The sequence below is a fragment of the Phalaenopsis equestris genome, unplaced genomic scaffold (assembly GCF_001263595.1).
Source record: "Phalaenopsis equestris unplaced genomic scaffold, ASM126359v1 Scaffold000107, whole genome shotgun sequence".
NCBI classification, from domain to species: domain Eukaryota; kingdom Viridiplantae; phylum Streptophyta; class Magnoliopsida; order Asparagales; family Orchidaceae; genus Phalaenopsis; species Phalaenopsis equestris.
Window position 1 is genome coordinate 3,505,194 of NW_018164549.1, and position 27,808 is coordinate 3,533,001.

Consider the following 27,808-nt stretch of genomic DNA (forward strand, 5'->3'; position numbering starts at 1 on the left):
TATATATATATATATATATATTTGATGAGTAGTATTTTTAAAAAATTTAATTGGCTACAAGGCTATAATGATTTATAATCAATTAAAAGTATTAATTAAGAAAATAGATAGAAATTATTAAATTAGATTCAAATGATGTTTTAAATCTTGCACCAATTTTTAACATCTTATGGCTACGTGATTAGGGTTGTCAAAACTACTCTTTGCTCGTGAACAGCTCGTGTTCGACTTGCTAAGCAAATATAAACGAACCGAACACGAGCGAATCTCGTTTACACTCCAATGATAATGATGGGAAGTTCGCTGATTACAGTCCGTTGAAATAATCAAAATTAAAAGGCCGGCAATATATATATATATATATATATATATAGAAGCTCGGCAGAATCATTAATTAGGGTTTGATTAAGAAAGAGATCTCACTTGCTTTTTGGTGTTGATGGGATGCCTCAGGGCTACATCTGTCCATCATAAAAGTCTTAAATGATTATAAAATTATTTATATTTCACACCTTCGGTCCCACCGCACCTCATTCCTCTCATGCCACGTGGCATACACAACACGTGGCAGAAGCAGAGAAGAAGATGGGTCAGTGCTTTCCTGAAAACAATGCTGAATTTAAATAATAGTTGTTTAGTCATGACTGATTTCAGCTTTTCTGTCATTATTCATGTTGAAAGAAGGGGGTCGATTACTTATCCATTTAATGGAAATTAAAAATGGGGAGAGGCCGGCGCATTAACTAAAGGTGGTGACCACTAAATAGTAAATGTAATTTGATGAGAGAAAGTGGGTGGACAAATTCAGTTAATTATCAAATTTCCAAGCCTATCTTTCAAAACCTATGCCCATCATTTTCTCCTTCAACATCTTTTATCCACTATTCCCTCAATCAAGTCTTGCGTCCACTACTCTCGCAAATATGGTCACAGACGTATTATAACGTATCTAGACCGGGTCTAGCTGATGATCTGGAATGTTTATGGGATAGATCTGCGACCTTCTGCTTAAGTGATAGAGAGATCGGCGATAGCGGGTGTGGTAATTGTGTTATGGGGGTTCGCTTCCACGCAGCCTCGGCTAAATAGATAATTAATTGTTTGGGTGAGCTTTTGAGTATGAGACTTTGTGGAGGTGGAATTTTTTTTCATCTATGAAGCCAACTCACATTGATCCTCATGTATAGAACACATTTAAGGATGTCTTGAGCTTGCGATTATTTATTGCTTAGTATGAAGCTTGGAAACTCAAATTAATATGAACATTGATCTTAAATATTAAAAATAATGCCAACAGCCATAAATACTCAATATTTAACGAAGTGAATCCAACAACCATCGATCTCATAGAAGAAAGGGTTGTAGGGGAATGATCTAAATCTCTTGATACTAGAAGGAGCGAAGAACCCAGAGCTCAATTTGGTTCAAGAAATAGAAAAAAGAAGGAAATTAATAAATTCAAGTGGAATTAAATTAAAGTTAGTTTTCCCTAATTTTTAGATTCATGAGAAATTTATGTAAAATACATATTTTTTATTTAGGTTGATGAAATTTTGTTTTATTTTTTTGTGACATGTGAGTCACAATAATGTTCTAAAAAGTCTTATTTCTTTTTTGTATTAAAGTTGGATAGAAAAATTATCAATAAAAAATAGCAAGTGAAATCATTTTATTTTTTATGAAAATTGCATATATTATTACTATTTTCTATATAAATCTAATTAACTATTAATTAATTAATTATATCTATCTATATATATATATATATATATAAATTGACCACCTAATATGAAACTATTAAATAAAATTCATTTGTATTATCTTTCAATTTATCTAATTCAAACATATCATAAGAATTCACTGAAATTTTCTTATAGAAGAATGTGAATCTACATGAAGATCTAAGTGCATTAATTCCAACTCTTGAATGGATGTTTTTCTTTAGGCTAAAGAACTCCCTTTAGCATAAAGAGCATCTAAACTCATGAAGAGCACAATGTAGGCGTGTTTGATATATAAAGGCAAAAAGACTCTTAAATAAATAATAATAATAAAGTTAGTAACTTTAGGGAAATTAAAGTTTGAAAATTTGATTTTCCTAAATTTACTAATTTACAATAAAGAGCTTCTTAACTCAAAAAGTTTGATTTTCCTAAATTTGCTAATTTACCATAAAATTAAAGTTAACTAAATTAGATAAAAACCTAATCTAAGGGGGTTGGTTAAAATTTGAAAAGTTTTTGTATAATTAAAATCCCTTTTCCCTTGCGATGAGATTATAATTAGTGTAGGAATCGAATGTTTAAAGTTTAAAATATTTTATGACAAATAGAGCACACCTGCTTCTTTACCCTATTTTGAGTGCATAAAGAACAATGACTAATCTAAAGTAAGTTCTAGCTTGTGTGCTAGTGCTGGGTAGATTATAGTCTGTCACTTCTAGATTACCCACTGAGCCCTCTCTATAGGACCTATCAGGGACCCTTAGTTCCAACTTTAGACTAAATTGGTAAATGATTTAGTCTGTCACTCAAGAAAAATCAATTCTACGTCCATCAAAACTTATCTCTCTATCTATCTGCACTCTCTTTAGATTTGGGTTCCCTCCTGTAAGGTTTGTGTGGACTCACTAGTTTGGTGAAATCATAGCACTCCCGGGTCTTTATGTTTCGCGGCCAATTTTAACATTACAAGTGTTTGGTTTGAAAAGTAAAATAAGAACCGATGAAAATACAATCACAATTTCTGAATAAAAGAAATCTTCAAGTCATTTTAATCACAAAAAAAAAAGGAATAAGGAAAACTACTCACTAAGCATGGAGAAAGCACAATAGAAAATTTCGTTTCAATCAAAGCAAATTCACTATAAAAGTATTTACAACAATTATAAGATAATGAAGAACACAACACTTAGTTTTTTTCTTCTAAAAAAAGATGAAAATTCCTCCAACAAAGTCTCCTGCTAATCCACACAAAGTTCCTACAATTCCTTTCAGATACAATTCCTTTCAGATATCCTACAATTCCTTTCAGATATCTCTCAAAATCCCTCACCAATCTCTCCAGAAAATATAGAAATCTAAGTTTCCTACTTCTATCTACGACCTTCGGACGTTTTTGGAGTTTCCAAGAGTTTGAAATGTCAAAATGTGCATTCCCAAGTGTCAAATGGTGCTTAAAGACTCCTAATATCGAGCAATAACCGCTCTAAACGGTTACTGGCGCTAGAATCAGCGCTATGACGCCTGTTTCTCAACTTGACTGGCGCTATGGCGCTAGTTCAAAAGTTGGTGCGGCTCCAATTAGCTCTGTTTCACCCCGTTTTAGCCTCAATCTTGATCCAACAAAATGTGCTCCAAATTGCACCATTTTTTCTTCATTTTCTCCAAAATTCATTTCTTATATTTGGAACCAAAAACATGCAAAATATTTTCATTAAAGCACAATATCGTCAAAAAGGTACAAAAAAATGAGCATTAAATGTATATTTAAAACAGAAAATTTTAAGATGTATCAGCACGCCCGCACCTCTGCGTAATTACATTGTACGCTCTGTTGGACTAGCGTAGTCACACCTTCATAGGTTATGTTGCGACTTGTGAAGAATCGGGTCTGGTCGCACCCGAAAGTGGCGTAATTATGCAAAAATCTCTGTTTGGTCAACGTGGTCAGCCGCCTTCAGGGTGGTCACGCCGAGGGTGGAGGTTGCCACAACTCAGGTGACTTAAGGCGTGGTGAAGCATGTTTAAGACGTGGTCACGTCAGACCCTCAGGTCATTTTGACTTACCTGAAGTCCGTCGAGGGGGTTTTATAATCCGTTCAAGCCACGAATCCAAGCAACAAGATGATCGTCGAGTTCGTCCTAGATCGGGGGGACCAATTCCGACCGTCGGTAACGACTTCTTAATAGGATCAAGATAGGATGAACCTTCGATCTGGTGCATGCCATGCTCGCTGACGGCTCTACAAAATTATGTCAACATATAATAAAATGATAAACATATATATTTTTTATATGTGTCATGCATTCTTATCTTAATTTAACTTAAATAAAAGTGTGTCTCATGCATTTCAATTAACAATAATTTGACCTTACGCTAAAATAAGAAAAAATTAATATTACTATATTAATCTCATATTGTGCTGATTGAGCTCTGCAAAATGATCTTTTTTTAAAGTAAAATATGCATTTTTTATCCATAAGTTTATGACACTACGATATAAATAGATGTAAACATCAAACTTCTAGTGTTGATTTATAAATACATAAAAATTGTGTTGTATATACATAAATTTCCATTAAATAACAAATGCATGATCATTTAGCAGAGCTCCTTTAAAAGTCACGTCCACTGAACAGAGAATGTCTACTGCAAACTGTGATCTAAATAAGGTAAAAAAAATTATCATTCTTACGAAACAACTTAGACATTACTTCATCAAATGAAAATCTTTCCATGCAATAGCGTTTGACAACACAATGAAACAGAGCTTCACCACCTTCTCAAGCCGAGCGTGTAGGCCAATCCAAGTTTGTAGTTCATTTAAAAGCTTGAGTTAAAAGGAAAACATCAAGCCGAATCAAAAGACCGGTAACAATTAAACAATTATTAGCAAATAACAAAAACAAGATACTAAATATAGATAACATGACAAGTTCAAAAGTTCAACCTTATCCTCATGATGAATAGACATTATTATTTTACATGATCTTAAACCCAAAAAAAAGGGTCAATTAAAAAACACCATTATATACAATCTGCTAAACCAATAAACTGCATAAATTAGCCATAAGTAATGGAGGCATTTGCATACAATGCACCTGAATAGTTACTACTAACAAAAAAAAATTCACCCTCTTCCAACCCTCTTTAAATTGTCACTCAAATATCAAAATTCACAATAAAAAAAACCACAACTCATGTCTTTCACTCACTCTTATCAAAATGCTAATGATTTGATCATGGCAAGTATAAATAAATGGATTCAATAATATAAAAAATTAACCTGTGAGGCCAATTTGTAAATAGTAACATTTCGGGTGTTATGTATGTAATTATCCAATTAAAAAAAGAAACATTGCCCCATTGGAGTGTTAATCCAGGTGCTTCGGCTCCTCTATAAGCCAATATAACTTAATTTCCTAAAGAAAGACAGCTTAAAACTCTCAAAAACCTCAAAATAAAAGAAAAACAGTTAGCAAAGTAAGAACTTCACTTATGTCAGCCAAAAAGCATCTAAATCTCCCTTAAATGAGACATATTGATGCTGCCATCCTCAAGCTGGAAGCTTCAACTTTTCACGGTTTTTCCAACTAGCAAGGCATGGAAAAAAGAATATTATTATCCTCTAAAGATTATATGAGAAAAATATGAATATGATAGTTAGGGTATTGTGTACCTCTTTATGTAATAATAGAAGAAATCAGTGTAGATGACTGTTTGAATAAGGCCGGATAACCAGGCTGCAAGACAAACATCAAGTTTTGTTTACTTTATAATCATTAGATGATCTGTTTATTGCACAAGTAGTATCTCAAATCTCACATGTAATTTGTGCATAGACTAGTGATTTAGTGTTTTGTCCCTAATTACAAGTTTGGAGTACAAAGCCTAGCACATATGAATATGCATGAGCTAAAAAAAAATTCAAATGCAATTCATAAATCCTTTCTCGACATATAGTGCTCTTGGTACGAGTATATACAAGCACAAGCCGCGTATTTAAACGAGGTCAGTTTTGCAGTGGTGACATTTCATTTATTATAATTGACTAAAAGAAAAAGGTTATGGTTTATTTGGGATTTTTTTTTTTCATTTGCTCTATGGAATAAATTTATTTAGTGTATTTTACCTGTTATTTTTTGTTTTTAAAGATAAAATAATGTTTCTTAAAAATACTCAAAATAACTTTTAGATGTTTTGAGTGTCTTAAAAAATAACAGTATTTTTAACTGATTAATCATGTTTTGTTTCAAATCAAAACATAAAAAATAAAATAAAAAAAAATACAAAAAAAAAACAAAAAGTGATCCAAAAATACCCCTTAATATGTTTTTTTAGCAGTTTTTATTTTTTTTAAAACAAATTAAGCTGCTAGAAAATATTCAAATAGCATTTTTTTTAAATGTTCTTGAAAAAAAACTAATCATTACAAGCCCTTATGGCCGCCGCCTTCATCACTGCCAGCCGCCCATGACAAACATCACCATTGCCATCGTCCTGTCAGAGGTGTCGGCAGTCACCACCCACATAAAAAATAAAATATGCTTTTTATAAACCTAAAAATATTTTATTTAACATCAAAACAAAAACAAATTAAAACTAAAAAATAAAAATAAAAGTAACCCCAAATGACCCCTAAAGTTTTATTTGAATGGGAAACATTGTATGAATCATAAAAAAGGAAGCTTACGTATCCAACGAACTCTATGGTTCTCTGTGAAGAACCGATAAACCCAGTTGAGAAGATATAGTCCCCTGTACGCCCTGCAAAGAGAAACAGTAAATTTCCTTACATTCCTGTATACAAGACTGAAAGCATATAACATGAAACAGAAATATTTAAAGATATGTCAGCTAAAGGAATATAATAGAAAACGGAAGCATAAGAAAGAATTCATTGAAGTAAATGGTTATAACAGCAAATGGATAAATGGAACTTTGATTTCATTGATTGATGGATATTCAGAACTGCTTGAGAACTAAAACATGCCCTAAAAGAAGAATTTAATGGTGTCACTTAAAATATATTTAATTATAAGATATTGTTTCTCAACAAGAAAAATTTATTAAAAACAATAAGTGATAGTGAAACATACTATAATGGATGTATAGAAAACAGAGCTGTGAAAAAGCCAACCCAAACGATTACTTCAACAAAGATGCTAAAAAAGGTTGCAATAATTGGGCATTATAAATTTATGCGAATAGACAATTGCACTGTGCATCTGCAAAGAAATTGTTTTTAATTGGAAAATAAAATAGGAATATAGTTTGTACAAACTTACTGGGGTCTGTTTAGCACAGTTGCAACAGTTTTTAAAGAAGCATAAAGTTAATAAGTAGAAAGCAACAATTTCGAAAGCTGTTATGGGTATCATCATTTTTTTTCCATTGAAAAAGTTTGATGGCAGTTTTCTTATAACTATCACATTAATAGATTTCATTGTGAAAAGCTAAGTCTTACCAAATCAATTTATAATAAACAGCGAGAAAGAAATAGCCTAACAATTGTATGGCAATAGTCTAAAACGCACAGCAATGAATAAGCTATACTCCAAGCAAACCCAAGTGCCTGAAACTAGACAATGATAGTGACGTTACCTAAAAAGTTAACAATTCTCATAATTTTTAAGAGCATTTATATAACAAATAGCAGGGAAAATAAAATTTAATTGCAATGTAATATATACGAGTGAAATTAAAAAACACATGCAAGAAATCATGTAAAAAAATGTATTTATGTAGTGGTCAGATTTGTATTTTGGGCTATGACATTCGGTTCAGGCATCTTTGGAAATTAATTCAATGCATCATAAAATTATCAAAATGGTGAAATAAAATCTGATTTATAACATAGTCAGTTAGAAATGCTTAAGCATGTGGGTTCAAAAAAAAAAAAAACTACATATTTTTATGTAGCATGACTATACATTTGAAGCTATTAGACAGCTTAAAGCATTTAGGATCACTCAGTAATATCTAACTTAATGCCAAAAACAACAATATTTAATTTGATTATCTTTTTTAAACCATACAAGCATTCATAGGTTTTGTTTTGAAGTTTAGGTTGAAATAATATGTTATATATTATCATATTAATGTCTAGATTGTAACCTATTTTTTTAATGTAAACAAGAAAATAAATTTATGTATGTGAATATGAACTCAGCACCTATTTGCTGCTTTGTCAAGCTTGCAATTAAAAGTTTAAGAACTCCTAAGTTTATTCCAATTTTACATTATTGAGTAAATATGATGAATAATATAATTTGTGAATTCATATTACTTTTTAAAAACAGAAGCTAGAAAGCTTGATTTGCTCATTTCCCCAATGAGCATTATATGCAACATTACCTACAATATAAGTAAAAACTAATAAAAACAAAATAAAAAATTTAAAATTAAAACTACAGTCCAAAACATCTATCTTGAGCAGTGGGAAAATGCAATCTGTGGTACTTCTCTTTTCATGTTAAACAAATGAATCAATGACGTTAAGCACATACAAACATTGACCTCCCATTAGGACATATGAAGTGCAAATTAACCCATTTTCTAGTGTCATATTTATGAAATGTTGATTGCAAACTTATTGTCACAGTATCATCTCATAGGTCATTTTTATTTAATTTTTAAATAATATGTTATTATTGTAAATCATAAAAGTTCATAGATATCTTGAGCAATTGCTCTTAATTTAGAGCACTTGAGCTTGAGACAACATGCTATCAATTTATTTTCAGTAGCATGCAATATCCTAAAGTGGGTCTCCTATCTATTGATTATCCCGCATAGTATACATTGGTAAATCTTCAAATTGTAGGAATTCATATTTACCATACAGAATTAACTTTTCAAGCTTTGATCATAGATTCATGAGAACTCTATGAGCAACTTAAAGTTGAGATTCCTTTAATTTCTGCATAAATTAACTTATGAATACGAGTGTAACTGTGTCAAGTCAACTCGTGATTTGGTTCAGGCTCAACTCAATAAATGGCTCAAAAGTCGAGCTCAATGTGATAACAAGCCAAACTTGAGCTATACCCAAGTCGACCCATTAGCTCATTAGTCGGCTCTTTTAAAAAATATAACCATATAATATACCTAAAGTATATTAGAATACAAAATTTCAAGTGTAAGCTTGTTAAAAATTTTTAAAATTTTTTTACTTAATTATGTATATCAAGTGATTTTCTAATACTTCTCCTCTAATTTTCATTTTTTTATTATTTTTGTACAATAATTATTTGCATCAAATTTCTTTATAATGAATGAGTCAGCTCAAGAGTCAACTAGAAATCATACAATTAAACTTAAGCTCAAGCTAAAACTTGATTAATTAATCAAGCCAAAGGTATCTCGAGTTTGGTTCAATTTATTCATAGCCCTGACTTATGAGACTTACAATAAAAGTGATGTCAGGATGGGTGACATAGATTCAATTAACTTATAACTTTTTTTTCTTTTTTCCTCTTTTTTTTTAATATTTTAACTTTGATATTATGCAATAAAATGGATTAATAGCTTAAGTTTTAAACTTTGGTATTCATACAGGAGTCGCACAAAAAATGGTGTTGGTGTAATTATAGATAAGGGTTTGAAAGAGAAAATTATTAAAATTAATAGAATTGAAGTTAGAACTATAGACATAAAAATTATTGTTAATACTAAGATTATTAATGTTACAAATGTTAAATCCTTCTCAAGTAGGTTTAGATACAGGTTCAAAAAAAAATTAATAGAATGACCTACAAATGATACCACTTGAAAAAAGAATTTTTATTGGAAGAAATTTAAATGGACATATCGGTAGAGTGAAAGAAGATTTTAGAAATATTCATAGTGGCTACGGTTTCGAAGTAATTAATGAAAAAGGTAGAATCATATTAAACTTTGCTTTAGCTTATGATTTTGTTATTGCTAATATTTTATTTAAGAAAAGAGATAAACATATTATTACTTATAAGAATTGATCTAATAAAGCACAAATTGATTATTTTCATATGAGAAAAAAAAACCGTAAAAAATGGAAGGATTGTAAGATCATTCCAAATAAAAATTTAAGTACTCAACATTCTGAATTTTAAGATAAAAAGTTGAAAGATAAAAAATACAATGAAACATTATCATAGAATTAAATAGGAGCACCTAAAAGTCAAATAAAATTATTTTTATAAGTAAACTTCAAAATTTCAAGATTTGAGATGTTCATGAAGAAACTAATTTGATATGGGATAAAGTAACAAATGTTATTAAACAAGTGTCAAAAAATGTACTTGAAGAATCAAAAAGAAAAGTTATAAATAAAAATAGTTACTGGTGGAATCAACATGTGTGAGAAAAAAATACAATAAAAGAAGTTTTGTCATAAAAATTGATTTTAATGTAAAATCTGAGATAACTGGAAAAAATATAAGATGACCCATAGAAAGTCTAAGAGAATAATTTGTGATTTTTATAATAGATTAAATGTTAAATATGATGAAAGACATATGTATAAACTAGCCAAGCAAAGAGAAAAAAGAGTAAAAACTTTAATACAAGTGTATTAAAAAAGAAAATCAAAAAGTATATTTGTAGAGAAAGATATTCAACAAAGGAGGAAGTGTTTGAAAATACGATCAACTTTAGTGATCTTAATATCATTAATAATAATAAAACTTTTTATTTTCACCGTCGTATTAGTGAAAGGAAGTTAATGAGGTTTTAAATAAAATCAAATGTGAAAAATCAGTAGAACCTAATGGTATCCCAATATAAGAGTATAAATATTTAGGAGATTTGGGATCTTCTTGGCTTACTAAATCTTTTAATATTATTTTAAATACTAAAAAGATAAATGAGGAGTATTTTGGTCCCATTTTAAGAGTAAATGAGATGCACTAGAGTGGAAATTATAGAGGAATTAAATTAATGTGTCATCTATTAGAGAGTAATTGAACATAGGATAAGACGTGATACAAAGATTTTTTATAATCAGTTTGGATTTATGTTCAGCAAGTTTATTATGGAAGATATACAATTATTGGTTTGATGGAGAATTATAGAGAGAGAGTAAAGCGTATCTACATAAGGCTTTTATTGATTTAAATAAAGCTTACGATAATGTTCCAAGAAAAGTTCTTTGGAGAGTTCTATAAAAGAAAAGTGTTGATATGACTTATATTTAAGTCGTTAAAGATATGTATACTAGAGTCGTTACTTGTGTTTGAACAGGAGGAGGATTGACCAAGTAGTTTCCAGTTTCAGTTGGATTACACCAGGATCGGCTTTAAGCCCATATCTTTTTGCTTTACTCATGGATGCTCTTAGTAGACATTTACAGGAAGATGTACCATGGTGTATGTTTTTTCGTTGATGATATCCTTCTTGTGGATAAGACTAGAGAAAGAGTTCAGAAAAAAATTAAATTATGAAGGTGTACATTAGAGTCCAAATGTTTTCGTTTAAGTAGATCTAAAACTGAATACATTAAACGTAATTTCAGTAGTAGTAGATCTAGTGGCATAGTTGTAATAGTGGGTGATCAAATCATTAAAAGTAGTAAACAATTTAGATATCTCGGGTCTATTGTTCCAAGCGAGTGATGTATATGAGGATGTTATTGGTAGAATTCAAGTTGAATGGTTGAAGTGGAGGAATGCATTGAGTCTCTAGTGTGATAGAAAAGTATTGCTTAGACTTGAGAAAACTTTTATAAGATGGTGGTGAGACATGCAATACGTTATGGCACAGAATGTTAGCCTATAAAAGAGAGCATAAAACTAAGTAGTGTTGCTTAGATGAGAATGCTTAGGTGGATGAGTGGCTTGAAACTTAGAAAAAAAATGTGAAACGAATATATCTGTGAAGGGATTGACGTAGCTCCAGTAGTAGACAAGATTAAAGAGAGTCATCTTAGATGATTTGGTCAAATTAAATGTCGATCATCTAATGATTCGGTTAGGAGAGCAGATGTTTTAGATTTGACCTACGTTAAAAAAAGCTAGAGGTAGACCTAAAAAGACTTAGGCCTGTTGTATAAAAAATGATGTTAATTTATTAGAATTAAATGAAAATATGACACTCAATGGGACATAATGGAGAAAAATTATGCATTATCAACTTACATTCCTTCTTCATCAGTGTTGAATTTATGATATGATTTGTTGGAATTCCAAAAGACTTGAGATCAATCATTTTTATTTATCTAAAAAGCTCCAAATCATAATTTGTTGAGAGATAAAACTAACACTTCCTTACCATACAACTTATATACCCACAAAGTATTTGAGCATGTCAAGTTCTTTAATTCAAATAATGTGATGTGTTTTTTGCCAAGTAATTCATTTTATTATTATCGTCTGTAATAATAATATCAACATACATGAGATTTTTTTTTTTTTTTTGTCAGTGAAGCATTTTATGAAGAAAGCATGATATTCATGGCATTGTTTATATCTCATTTCACACATTCCTTTTGAAAATCTTTGAAATTACACTTTTGGGTATTACTCGAAGTCAATAAAGTACCTTCTCAAATCTACACAGATTACTTTCGGTGAAATAGCTATTAAATTCGAATGGAAAAATCATATAAAATTATTCAATATCTTCACGTAAAAAATGCATTTTGCCGTAGCATATTAATGCATGGACCATCTAACTAATCTGCCAGAGAAAATAGGATGCATATTATATTCATTTTAGTAACAACAGTAAAAGTTCATTGGTTGTTCACTATAGGATTGAATATAATCAATTGCTAATATCTTACTTTACACAATTCCAGGCTTGCATCTGCTTTAGATTTTATTGAGAAAACTCATAGCATACAATTAGTTTATTTTTTGATACCTCAACAATCTCCCAAGTGTATTTTTTCCAGGGCATTAACATATTCACTCATGGCGTCCTTTTAATTGTTGTTTTCAATGCCTAAAACAGGATTTCGTGTATTTTAATGATATTGCACGTAATATTTATACGGAACGCTTTATGTGTAGGAGAAAATTTTTGGCATGATCTATATTAGGTTATGGGATACAGTGATGAATGTGTGATGATAGGTTTACTGTTGTTACAGAAGCTATATGAGAACAATTTTGAAACTTGAGCTTGCTGAAGACTTTAGATGAGCTTCGTCTTTTCTTGTATTAATCGGAATAGATTCAGTGATAAGAGGAATGTGTTGTCCTTGCAATTTTTGTAGCTGGGATGTCAAGCGAGAAAATATTAAGTTCATCAAATCTTTTTTACCATTTAGTTGCTCTCCTTCAAAAGAGACGAGTTTTAAGCGAAGAATTTTTATTTATCATTAAACATCGAAAGACAATATTTATATCCCTTTTTAGTTGATGAACATCTTACAAAAACACACTTTTGTTCCCTAGAATCAAGTTAATCCTTGTATTATTCATGGAATTAAATATAACAACCAAAAAGTTTTAAAGGAAGTTTTGAGAAAAAAATTGTTTATGAAAAAATAATTCAGTAAGATAATTTATGACAATTTTGAAATTAATCATTGGTAAGGGGCATTTCATTATTAAGATATATGAAGGTTAGAATGGCTCCCCAAAAATTTCTAGAAATTTGATTTTAAAAAATAAAATTCCTGATAAATTTTAGGAGGCGCTTATTTTTTTCTTTTTGCCGTCCAATTTATTATGGATGTCAGGGCAAAAGGATTGGTCAATAATACTTTCTTCATTGACGAAAAAATATAGTTTAATTAAAGTAAACTCGAGCATTATTAGTCCTTTTTTTTTTTAACAATGACACAAAATTAACATTTTACCAGAGATAAATATTGAAAAAATATAATAGAACATTTTTTTGTTTGATAAGATGACTCATAACATTTGAATGCAATCATCAATCAATTCAAACAAATCTTTCAACTCAAGAAAAATTAAGAGTTTCGAAATGTTTCTAAATATCATAGTAAATTATCATAAAATTAATAGATGATCTACACCCTCTTTCAAAAAAAACTCTATGATATTTAACAATTTCACAAGTCTAATAATAAAGATCTTTAATATAAACATTTATGGAAAAAAGAAAGAAAATATACATTATAGAACTTTAAATGAAGAATCTCCAAATCTAAAATGATGATCCTAAATTGTTTCATTATTTAAAATAGATACAAATGAGAAAAATAAATGGCTATTATTTTCAAATAGTACTACATCCTTTTATCCACCTTGCTCAATCATCTACCCTACGGTGAGAACTTGAAGTAAATAATAATTAGTAAAATATGTCACATTATAGTTGTGACCTTTAATGAGTTTATGAATAAAAAAAATTATTACTAGCATATAACATATTATTGAGAGTAAAATATAGAAGAAATAGGAATATTTCATTGACCTACAATTGGGGTCCGGAGGCTATGGACAAATTTTATTTCATTGTTAAGAAAAGGTTGGCCCATAAGTTTGAAAAATATTCGCAAAAGTGCCGAGTAATCGATGGCTTCAAAATCTATTACTTAAGCTTAGGGGAACTACTTAGCACACTAAAAATACAAAAGTTGAAATCTATATCACTTTAAGGTAGAGAGTATGGTTAAAAAGAATATTTTAAAAAAATATGAAAGTTACTTAATTTCTCAATTTCTTCTAAGTTGAGCCCTTCTAATTCAATCAAATAAGCTGCCTTTTTAATTGACCTTCTTCGTTTCCACTACAAGCTTAGAGCATTTGTGGAGATTCCAACATTTCTCTATAATATACCAATTTTTCTTGCAACAATTGAATCACGGATTGATTTTAAAGAAAGGTGTTTATCCATCCTTTTAGGAAGCTTCGCTTACAAGAAGTTCTTCACCTTGGAGTATTGTGGTTATCATGACCGATATTGGATTTGGAAATGTTACTATCATTCATCTTTCTTCAATTCATATATGTGAGAATGCCTCATTCAGGAATGATGACAGGCCCTCTCTGCTTAAGCTTTGAATGTGAACCTTAGCTGAATTCAACATTAAGCCTTGCAATAAACTCAAACACCATTTCTCATTCAGTGAAATATTTGAAAAAAATAGCAACATCACTGTACTTCATCTTAAGTTTTTGGTGGTAATCTAGCTTTAGCTAAAATACTAAAATATACAATGACAGAGAGATTACCTTGCTTGGTTGATGAGAGCTTCATCTAGACCTAATAGATGAGAGTCATATATTTAGTTTTTTAGAGTCTGCTTGACAGCTTTCCAAATGCCTTTTAAAGGTTGTTACAAACATGTATGGCCCACTAATTTCAAGCATTATGGTCTTACACAATCATGGCTGATCATGGTATGTGTTTTACCTCAAAGTGCAAACTTTGATTCCTTCAAATCCAGAGGAGGATCAATAAAATAATAGATTTTTCTCCATTTTAGAAAAGCATTCACAACTCATATAATTTCTTTTATTCAAACAATATAATTTTTGCAGCTACTGAACTTCCTCTTGTTTGATTTTCACCATTAATGATGGTTAACTCTTTGAAAGAAATGCCCGAAAAATCAGACATGATGGAGTAGAAGAAAGAAAGAGGCAAAAATAAAGGTTGAAAAGATGACCTAAACCCCGTTCTGATACCACAGAAAAAAGATGGCTACAAAACTTGCTTTTGTTCATTACCCAAATAAGTATTATATTCAAAATTACCGGAAAAATACATGTAACTATTAATTACAAAGAATTTAAAAATCAAAGTTGTCATCCAAAACTTCATATGTTGGTTGATAGGAGGAGGGAGCAATCATAACACTCCCCTTTTCATGTTGAGCACATGAATCTATAGCATTCCCTTTTTCCATGCTAAGTGCATGGAATCATGGCACTGCACTTTCCATATTAAGCCTATGAATATGTGGTTAATCTACTAAGCAAATGAATCCGTAACATATGTTTTAGCTTATTTTGCACAAGAATCCGTGACTCTTTTCATTTCTTAATTAACAATCCTAATACTCTCAACACTGTCACATATATGATAAATGATAATAAAAATAATAATGATTACCTCGTTGCAAGAGAAATCAGTTGTATGCTGATCATATAAATCAATGTTACATAATGGCAAATCATTTCAAGAAAAAAAAGATCATAAAAAGATTAAGTGCTTGTGATAACTTACCCAAGAAGGAATACATAGGTCCCCGTCAGGTTGTCTATGTTGCTAGACTTTTGCAACAATACCAGCTGAGGCAGAATTGCAACAGACTCGAGATAAAGAGAGAACGTCCATAATATCTGCCACGTGAATAGTGTTTCTTAATGATAATCAAAATAAACTAAACAATAAATTATAAAAAAGGCAGAAAACTCTATAATAACGAAAAGTGCTATGATTAAGAAACATCCAGTGCCTTTGAGCTTAACATTTCAATAAATGAGATTGCTAATTCAATGCAGTGCTGAATAAATATTTCCCTTACTCATCTATGGGAAACACAACTGCATCAGAGATGTGCATTACAATTATAACCTTACACAAATATCCTAACAAGAAAGTCAGAAAGTTTGAAGCTAAAGATTTTAGTTGGCACCCACCCATTCATAATAATAGTGTTTCCATAGGAAAGCAGAAAAAATTTTATAAGCACACTAGCAGTGAATCCCCAAGGAAATCTCTGATGAAAAGTTATGACGTTAATGCTTGAAGCAATATCCAAGAGAAGTTAGCTTGTTGGAAATTCTAATTTTGTCAGGAATAATAAAATATCAGTATATCATTGATTTATGCAGATTGAACAAGAAAATTAAAGATAAATGAAAAATCCTAAATTTCATGTATGGCTCCCTAATAAAATGAAATTGTTGGAAGAGGGGTCAACAAAAATCAATTTATCGTAGCAAATTTATAGAAAATAAAACAACAAAAGAAGCTCTCAAGAATCTTATTATTTTCTTTGTACAATAAGGGAGGTATGTGTGTGTGCGCACGCGCGCATCTCCAAGTGGCATTACAAAATAGGAATAAATCAAAAAAGAAGGAAAAAATAATATTAGGGGTGTGTGATTCTATAGGAAAGCACACTGAATGCAATCGGAGAGTCATAGAAAGACAAATCCAACAGTACAAAGCCTTGATTTGTGGCCTTAAATTTTTTGTTATGATTGCAGTAGTCAAATTCCAACTCTCCGCCTCAAACTAGATGGTAGAGGTTTACCCTTCCAAGTTTGTCTACGATATTTTTAAATGTGGGCTATAGAGTTATTTGGTGAATATGTTGTTTATTTGATTTTTGTGGGCGCATAATGAGTACACATTAGGCCACTTTCAAATTTATCTTTTATAAAGTCCCTATGGCTGCAAAAGAGCCGAGTAAGTGTTTGTTCAAGCCCAAGCTCGTTTACTAAAAATATGTTCAAGCTCGGTTCGAGCTCGATTCAAGCTTCTTAGATATTGTTCAAACACAATCCATTTAAATTTATTGTTATTCAACCTGAATTTGAGCTCATAGTAAGCTTAATTGTACCCAGCTTCAATAGGACTGATTGATTTAAGCTATACATAAATGGTGATCAAATGTATCTCGACAAAAAAAATAATCCGAGTAAATTCATAAATTAAAAAAAAAAAATTTATATGTCTTACACAAAGCTAAAATTCTCACCCACCTACCAATCCAAGCTTACACAGCACATGCTTCTTGAATTGTTCATGCTACTTGGCTATGTCTTCTCATTTAAACAACCATAATACAGCTCTTTAGATTAGGACTAAATGCAATCCTCTTGACCTCAGTTTTGGTGAGGCTAGTTTTCCTCTTAGGAGTTAGGATCTAGACATAAGACTTTCCCTTTGCTATCTTAGTTAGAACCTTAGTGATGTGACCCAACTCATTTAGAAATTCAAACCACTTCCTAGCTTTTTTCGGAGTCAAACATGGGTGATTTTTTGACCTCCAGCACTTGGGAGGTTGAGACCACCATGAGGGAACTCAAAGAGAATTCTCATAGGACCATTGCCCTAGGGTGGCCTTGTTCACATTTCATTCCTGACACTACCCCTTTTAAAACCCTAAACATATCCCAAATTTCTCAACAAGATCAAACTTAACCTTGCAAAATTGTGAATCCAACTTCAAATCCAAACAACATGAGTCCCAAATTCAAAGATACATCAATTCTACATCAATTTTCCATCATAATTACCCAAAATTATCAAATTGACCTCATCTCCACCAAAGTCACCAAATTGATCCCACCAAAATTACCCAAAATTCTCCAAAATTTGCAAAATTACCCCCAATTTCACCAAAACTACTAAATTATCCTAATCTCCACCAAGATTGCCCAAGTGCAAACTCAAATTCACATTAAACCCACCAAAATCCAAAATCTAATCCAAATTCACCAAATTCCAAGCTTCAATCCAATTTTGCCAAATTGACAATCCCTGAAAGTTCAACAAATCACCAATTGTCCTGTGTCGTGTGAATGTGAGTTAAATTGAAATGGGAAATGGGTTTCAGTCGAGTTTGGGTTCGATTTGGGCTAAACCCGGGCCAATAACACCATAGCCAAAATCCTGCAACACTACCACATTCTTACAGCCAAAATCCCGCAATAACACCACAATAATTCCGATATTACCATAATACAACTGCAAAAATGCAAATAATACCACAATACAACCGCAAAACTCTCAATAACTCCGCAAAACTACCGCCTCGCCACTCAATACGCAACAAGACTACCGTGAAACTCCCATAAACCCCATAATACAACTGAGTTGCCACGCAAAACAAGTAAATACCCCCGCAAATACCACCAAACTCCCGCCCCGCACGTAATACACCCGCATGCTACCGCGGTAACACCAAATAACACCATTTCCGCATTTTTTTCACCAATACTACTGCAATACCAAAGCAGTGACACCTCAAATAACACCACTGTCGTAAAACGCCTGCTAACACAAAAATACAACCGAAATGGGTCCACTAATAACATTGCTTGCCACGGAACCGTAGTAATCCCACAATACAACAAAAATACTAGCACAAATAACACTGTTCACTTCGCTGCCATGGTAAACCGCTGGATAATGCCTGTTTTTCACGATTTCGTGTGAGGTACACCCACCTTCAATTAATCAGCAAAAACACTAAAATAAGCCCCGAAATACAATGACCAATAACACCTAAAGCGAACCTCCTAAAGTCATTTCCCCTCTTAATTTAACTCACATGCACACGACACAATACAATTTGACTTCGCCCTCTCCACCCTCTGCCAAAAATCTCCCCTTTCCGAAGCCCTCCTCTACTCAAAACATCGAGACGACCAACCTCCCATTTTGGTGAAAGAAACACCCCTCGAACGTGTTTCTCCGGGACATTTGAGGGACAAATGATCCTCTCGTTCCCAAAGATCTTTGCTTGGTAGAACAGTCCCTACCTCCTCCCCTTCGGTCGAGCCCATAAATTGGATACATTTGACGTTTAAAAGGGACAATCACCCAAGCCTTGGTGAAGCCCTGCCAAAATCTCTCCAAACCTTCTTGCAATCATGAGAAACTCATTCCCAGCCTCCTTGGCCACCTCCATCCACTCAGAAACCTTAATTTCCCCACGCAAATTCAGAGCCTTTTTCGGCCATTTTACAAACTCCACCAAAACACAAATCTAACTATTCCAAAAGCATCTCAACATAGCCCTAGACCAAATCTAAGCCACTTTTGGTTGAATTCATAATCGGATCCGTTCTCGGAGAAATCCAGCGCTTGTAGCAAGTTCCCAAGACTCGAGTGAAGCTTTTGCAACCATCCAATCGAGATCTCACCTCTTGGACAAAGGTATTGACTCAAAAAACTCCATTTTCTCCTTGGTTTAGATCTTTGTGAAGAAAATTTACATGTAATGATAAATTAGCCGTATGGATGTGTTCTTCGCATTTAGATGAAGGTGTAGGAACAAACTGCACTTGATTTAATCAAATATCGCACGAGATTTTGACCCTAGAACATGGACGGTTATCGGGTTATAACCCTTTGGGGAAAATGACCCGATATCGTCCATTTCCTTATATTTGAAATGGACGGCTCGGATCGTGTTTCACGATGGATCGGAGCAGTACAAGGGCCCCAAACAGCGGGCTGAAGATGCGGGCCACATGGGCAAGGCAACCAATCGAAGCACGCCGCGCAGCATTTGGAGCTATCGAAGTTGAGGTGGCGGCTAACGGGGTTAAGTGAACAAAATATGAATTTTTTATATATTTAATCGCAGAAAATTAAATATGACTTAGAAAAATCATATTTTGGTGTAGAAAATTCAGAAAAATAAAATAAAAAATATTCTTGTGCTCTTGTGTGTAAAAAATTAAATTATATTAAAAATTAAATTATATTACAAAAAAAATACAAACATTTCTATAATTCCTTCTCTGACCTTAAGCAACACTATAAAAAATTTTCAAAGGCAGAGAACAAATTTTGGGTATTTAAATTAATTATCATTTGAAATCTATAATTATGAGTTTAAATAAATACAAATAAATAAATAAATGTCGGAAAATATAATTTCTTCTCTTGTGTGTTAAATAACTCATGAGTAAGATCACAGCAAGACTATATGGTCACTTGAACTAAAATTAAAAGATTATGGGGTTAGCAACCCTAGGGGCAAAATTATAATTTTGGAATTTTGCACTTTAATTAATTTTTAGGATAAATCAGAGGGAGAATGGGTAACATTTATGATAACTAACCTACTGAGACGATTGAAATAAAATGGTAAAAGGGTAGAAACTCATTCACAATATTTTCTATAAAAGGACAAATTGTAATTACTTGAATTGTTATATATTTGAAAGGAAGATGACTTTGGATGATCCAAAGTGTGATGGGTATAAGTTAGGAGACCAATAATTCACTGATATGTACATTCAATCAATGGATAAACATGATTCAATCTTTCAATAAGGATTAAACACATTTCATAAAACCTTTTTAAAAATCACAAATTTACCCTCAAGCCTTCAGAGTTTGTAGTAAATTGAGTTTGATCTAACATCATATAAAAGGGATTAGATAACAAAACACAAAAAATCATAAACATCTTAAAACACTACAAGCTCAAGTCCAATCAAAAGAAGAAATGTAGAATATCTTAATAACCAAACATACCCCTAGGGGGCCTATTTACATAATTCTTAATCATGACATTAAAGATTGACCACTTGCCTTACTCATGGTCTACTTAAGACATCAAAATCACATTGAGCACAATTAAAACACAATTGATTCCTAATGTCAGAGGGTTGATCAATTCAACAATATAGTAAGACCAAATGAACTTGAAATGGTCCAGGATATTCTAAAGTTATTTAGGGTCACTCCCCGAGCTCTTTTACAAGATTTTGGACATTATAGAGGACAATTGGGCTTACCTAAACTTTTTGAAGAAAATCATCCTTCAAACATAAGGACATACCAAGATATGATTTAGCACCCTTCAACTTAAAACATACAAATGAGAATTATCCCGTCTCTACTTAACCTACAATAATACCCAATGCTTAGGGGTATGAGCTTGAACATTACACTCAAACCCTTACAGTAATTGGGGATATTTTCAATATGGCCACATATGGATCATCGGGCCGGTATAAGTTGACGATCTTGGTGGTAAGAGCAATGATGAAAAAGCATCTACGTATATGAGGAGTATCACATATCCTGACCCAAGGGTCAAGGATTGACATTACTGTTCCCTAACATTTAGTAAAAAAAAATCCTTTGCTCTCATGGGTAGTCGGCAGTTCTGACCCGTCAGTGTGATGGACTCATGAATGTTCAATTTTCAAAATACACATATAATATCAAAATGCACATTTTGAATGAAACATATATTTTGTATGCGAAAATGCTTACAAACTCAAACTATTTTGTATGATAAATTAAAAGTTACTTTTAAAAGTATCAATTTTGACAAATTCATGTGTCAGTCACATAGACCGAATTGAGGATTGTCCTCCTATGCTTGTCTGGTTAGCAGTTTTTTACCCTATGTTAGGTCTCACATACATGATGCGAATGGTTGCCTACGGAGTCCTTCGGGAAAAATTATCAGGGCTACTGGTTTTGATTCTAAGATCCCCCATTACTAAAAATCTTACACTGAGCTTCAATCTTCTATATGCAATATCTAATTTGTTTGACATGCTTATGCTTTTCCTCGTGCTTTTTTTAATGTCATGTACATTATCATGTTATGTTTATAATGCTAACCTTGAATCAACAGCAGGATTCCAGGTATGCAATTTTATTTTATATTTACTGCATTTTATTGGCTTTTCACAACACTTTTTTTACTGCACTTTTTACTGTGTTTTTACTATTCTTTTACTTCTGCATTATTTACTTAAAAAACTTGCAAAGCCCCTATGGTAGAGAATAGTGGGACATCGGTTAAAAGATACATCGCGGCAGGCCACTGACCAAACAATTTGCATGTTCACATAAACTTTAAACTCATAATCGCTGCGATATGATACGGAGCAAGCTTCTGAGCAAGGATGCAAGTGAACTGACACATGAATTTGGTGAACGACAAAGGACTTCCACCAACGAATCAAGACCCAACATGAAACAAGATCTACTTCAACTAAACTTAGTTTAAAATAACATAACTCATAGGATTCCAAGATAGTTCGTCTAGCACGACGTAAATCCTCGCACTATCTTTAGGCTTCTGCACCACTATGTTGTGCAGCATAAGTCCTAACTTTTTTTAGGCTCTGAGATTATCGTTCGGTACGATATAAATCCTCCTATCTTTGTAGTCTCATTGCATGATTTGAGTATCATGCAAGTATAAGCTGTAAATAATAAAATTGACAGGAATGAAATATCAAATAATATTATTTTCAAAGATTTAAAGCGAAACAGTAGAATAGTTTGAGAATTCACCGAGGTTCTCATCAAGATATGTGACATCTCATACTTCTCGCTCCTTTGGACTCCAAAATAATTGTTCCTATTTGGTCATTTCCTACATAATTTTTAATGTTCAGCCTTGAAAACATAAACATTGAATTTTTTACGATAAAGACCTTTGAACATCATCGAGAGTTTTCTTAAGTGACTTTGGTCATTTAGAATGTAATTAACAAGAGGTTTGCCCTTATAGAGAACTTGAAACCCGGTAATATATCGGTCACACAAAAAAAAGTTTCGCAGACCAATCGGATGTCATAAACTATTTAGTTTAAATGGTTGAGACTACTAATAAGCAATATATTTATCCCTCGGAATAGTGTATTATTTATGGTATCATGCTCAACCATCTAAACTACTACATGTATCCATTTAAGTCACATTTTTCAATATTACAATACTATTTTTTTTTAATAAAAAAAATTACATATATATTAAATTGAATATATTGTCAAAGCAACCGACCAAATTCTAACCGACAAATCCATAGGGAGAAGCTTAAATGTTTTAGTTAGAGACTTAGAGCTAAATGTATTACATGTAAAACTTATAATTTAATATATTCTTTTATCAAAATAATTAATTAATTTAACAGAAATGATTCCCATATGGATTAATCAACTTAATTTGTACTTTGTTTACATCTCAAACTTACCATATACACCTAGGTATAGGTGACATTAAAAATAGATACTAAAAAGCTCACAAATTTAGTTTGGATTTAATTATTTATATATATTAATTAAAATCATTAATAAATAAATAAATGTTAAAAAACCATTATATAAATCCACACCAACAATTCATGACACAAGCCGAATAATTTTTGTTGAAATTCTGTCACTCCAATCATAGCAATGAACTTTAGACACTAGAATCAAAGCTTTATACCATTGGATCTATTTCTCTATGGCAATCATGTTGCAGTTTGTTTACTTTTCTCTGTTTTTCTCTTTTAATTTATTCCTATTTTATAATGTCTCTCGGAGATGTGTGTTACACACACGCACATCCCCTCTTGTACAAAGTAAGTAATAAGAATTTTGAGAATTTTGGAATGGATAAAGCATGCATCCCTTAGCATCTATTAGATCATGGAGCTAGAAGCAACCATGGTTTCGAGACTATTGAGCAACTATGTGAGAAAAACACAACCAAGACCCTATCAATTGGTGTACTCAATGATGTTTGTTTGTTTAAGAGGTGGATATTTTATATAATCAAGTTTCTAGTGAGATCCAACACAAAAATGAATGGTTTGCGACCACAAGAAATAGTCGATACTTCAAGTATGATAGTTATGTCAAAAGTGTATGACGTTTTGTCTCTAAAAGAATTATATAGAGAGTTATTAAAGAAAAAGGAAAAGAATAGTGCAAGAAGTATCAAATTAAAGATAGATCAAGACAATGTAATGGGTGAGCAAAGATGGGCTACAAAAAGCAGATGTAGGTGCATAGATGAAATTGGCGAGTCAACTCGCGAGCACAGGAGCATGGCTATATGAACAAGTGCTGGAATAAGCACAATAAGTGCACAACTGAGAGCAACAAGCATGAGGACGGACAATGCAAACAAAAGCGGAAGACAATGGGCTAGTGCATGAGCAAGCAAACAAGCATGCAAGAAAGAGTGAGCGAGCAAGCAATCAGAAGCAACCTTTATAGCAGCTACAAGAAAGACTGTAAGTGAACGCTACAATTGCGGGTTGTAAGATCAACAATGGATGAAGAAAGAAGAGGGATAAAGAGGTAGATAAGGCAAGAGCTGATGCAGCTCTGTCACCATGTTAGAGTGAAAATCCCTTTGTAAAATCTAACATATTGAATAGCGTTGACTATATATAGCTAAATGAGAAAAAAATATAATAAGGGGGAGGGAAAATATCATTAATTATGAGGATAAATTATAGCAATAAACAAACCTCCCGATATTGCAACTTTCAAACCATAATAATTTCCATGCTTATGGGAGTCACACCTACTGTAAATTCAATCAAACAAAATTGAATAAGTTGCACGTTTAGCAAAGAAAACAAAAAGGTAGCCGAAATAGGGATAAAATAAAAAGGTAGGACAAAGATCAAATAACTAGAATTTGTGCAAAAATGTTTATAAACTAAAAAATTATCATACATGAGACTTTCAACATGAATCGATAAAAAAGGAAAACTTGACCCATAAGTTGGGAGATAGCTAATAATGATGATGTTTCGTAATAAACAACTTGCATTTGAATTCTTCTCTTTAAAGCTCAGTCATCCACCATTGCAAATAATTATTACGACTCAAGTATAACCATGGAAGTCACATGTGCTTCTTGCTTGACCTTGTGTTGGATGATTAAGATATGGTTATACTTTTAGGTAGCATCTTCTAAAGAGCGAACCAAGAGAAGAGATTGGATTGCCTCTGGTACATTCTAAAATTCTTATGGAGTGTTTGGTACGAAAAATTTTAAAAGGATTTAAGATAGCTTTAACGTAAATCCAGCCAAATACAATAAATAGGTTAGATAAATCCACCCTTAAAGTTAAATCTAATTTTTGTTTGTTTTGTTTAGTAAATTTGGATTTACTAAATCCGATTATTAGTTGAATTTAATGAATTTAGCGTAGGAAAAAGATATTTCAAATAGATTTATGTCAAACACATCAAATGGATTTAAAATTTAACCTTAATTGAAAACATTTCGAATTTAATAATATTTAGATTTAATAAATCCAAATTTACTGAATTTTGTAAATCTTATTTAACTTAAATCCTACTTGCAGCTAAACACCCCCTTAGGTTCGAATAATCTCACTGTAAATGTAAAAGAAAATTATGAATAACAAATCTCCTCAAAAACTTCATTAACAAGTGGAGCATTAAGTATGCTCTTTTAGCACATTTTAGAACCAAAAATTTGCTAATACTAATAATTATTGGGATTATATATGTGTCTATCATATAAAAGATGGTTATTAATATAGGATTTGTATATAAAGATACCAACAAATGATGAGAGATAGGAATATAGGCCAGTATTAAGTTAAATGGTATGTTCTCAAAGGAATTTTCCCAAACCCATGTACTTTATCCATAAAATCATTCACACATTTCTCCGGAAAAAGGAACCAATATTCAAAATCAATTCAAGAGCAAATTAATGATGAAAGAAAAGTCCTACAAGGTAGCTAAGCCATTAGATTGGAGAGTAGCTAAGGAAAATGTGCCTCCAAACAGAATATGGAAGTGTAAGGCTTGAAAGAAGTAACATTGGGATCCATAGACAACAAGAAATTGATTCTATAATAGTTTTCCTTCATTCAATCCTTACTTCAAAACATATCAAGCAAGATGATATGAAATGTAAGAAAAAAGCTTTAGTTTACCTTCAACATAATCTAACTAGCATGTGTGAGGAAAGTTGCTAATAGCTTCTTAGCGCTTCTCTATTGTGTATAAGCTTCAACATGTTCTAAACATAAAGTAATATTTCTCTCGAGGTTTATTTCATTATCACGCATGTACTTTTGTTTTCATTATTATGTGGACCATCATCATCATATCATCATGGGTAGGGCTCTCATTCATAAAAGTGAACCATGGAAATGTCGGCCTCTCACCCAACACAAGCACACTCCAACTTCAAGCTAGCCTAGTCCCAGCTCAAAAGTAGCTCAAAACAGTATAAGCTAGTTCAAAATTAGCTAATAGATTAAATTGGTTCAATTTTGAGCTAGATCAACTCAAATTAGCCTGATTTTAACTCGACTTGAAATCATTTATTTTTCCATATTAATTTTTTTCAAAAAAAAGACTTATATATGCACATATGTATAAATTAAATTAAAATATGTAATTATTTATATTGAGTTTATCTCAAGCTGGCTCAATCCAATCCAAACGCAACTCAAAATTGACCTGAATATCAAACTAAGCAAATATTTTGGCTTGTTGCTTGCTTGTTTGGCTTGATTCACAGTTGTTTAAAGCCAAAAATTTATTCAAGTCTCCAGCAAAAATCGCAGCCCTACTCGTCTTTATAATTTGGAGCGTATTTGCACCGTAGAAAATAGCAATTCTTTTACGGACTATAGTAATTGTAGCCATGCTGCTTAACTTTTCAAGTGTTTTGACCAATACAAATTTCATGTCTCCATATTGATTGTCGCCTAGTATACAATTTTAATTTTCATGAGAAAAGCTAAGTCAATAAATATAAAAACTACTATTTGAAGAGAAAACAATCATACCATTTGGACTATTAGCAAAAGGGAATGAAATATTCATGATTTGCAATCCTAAGGAGAAACTAAAACAATAGGCACTATTTCGGGTAAGGATCAAAATACAGTACATCGAGAGCCAAATAGTTGAAAATCAGAACAAATTACCTCAATAAAAGTGAAATTGTGATGCACCAAAAGGGCCAAAGCTAAACATGGCAGAACAAGAAAATAATGCCTGAAGCTGTCCTCATCCTTATTATATGTCTGCCTGACCACCTTGTGCAATCTCATATACCAAACAATGCACATCGAAGTTCCAAGAAAAACTATCTTCATCAACGAGTTGTACATAGAATAGTAAGTCCTAAATAGATCAATATAACGGCTCACGAACACGATAACATAGAGCTCCTGCGTCTTCAGTGATATTCCTGCTCACCAAAATTGAAACAATTACATAACATGAATAATCAAAACAGAATAAAGACAGACAAAAATGACTTTTTTCAAACTAGCAATTTTTCTATTAATAAAGGCTTAAGCATTAAAATTGGCATCAGACGTGAACAACAAAACCCTAAGAGTCCAAATATGATGCGTAAGATTATAAATATGTTTTATTAAAATTAAACATAAAAAATGCCATCATTAAGAAAGAAAAAACATGTGTCTCAAGCATCAATCAATAATACGGTAGCAAACCAATTTTTCGTGAACTAAAACTAAAAAAAAATCATAGAAAAGTTGAAACCCTAGAATGTGAAGGATCGATGAACCTGCGCATGATTTCGTGGTGTGGATCTTGTGCAACAGAAGTAGGATGCTTAGTAGATGGGTCATATCGCCTGCTAACCTGAAGATATTCATCCCTCACTCGCTCTCAGCTCCCCTCTCTCTCTCTCTCTCTCTCTCTCTCTCTCTCTCTCCAATGTG

General features: G+C 32.0%; 1 protein-coding gene across 2 annotated transcripts; it reads right to left on the reverse strand.

The window, feature by feature from the left end:
- Window positions 1-4,986: 4,986 nt before the first annotated feature.
- On the reverse strand, window positions 4,987-27,808 carry LOC110020770 (ER lumen protein-retaining receptor-like). 2 transcript variants are annotated; one of them, XM_020718987.1, is made up of 6 exons: window positions 27,652-27,808; window positions 27,041-27,306; window positions 15,847-15,962; window positions 6,416-6,489; window positions 5,402-5,465; window positions 4,987-5,315 (listed from the first exon to the last, which is right to left on the reverse strand). In XM_020718987.1, the coding sequence occupies exons 1-6, from the start codon at window positions 27,740-27,742 to the stop codon at window positions 5,279-5,281; spliced, it is 648 nt and encodes a 215-aa protein (XP_020574646.1). In that variant the 5' UTR covers window positions 27,743-27,808; the 3' UTR covers window positions 4,987-5,278. The 2 variants fall into 2 exon arrangements, with proteins under 2 accessions (XP_020574646.1, XP_020574647.1); XM_020718988.1 differs by lacking the exons at window positions 4,987-5,315; window positions 5,402-5,465 and adding an exon at window positions 6,139-6,222.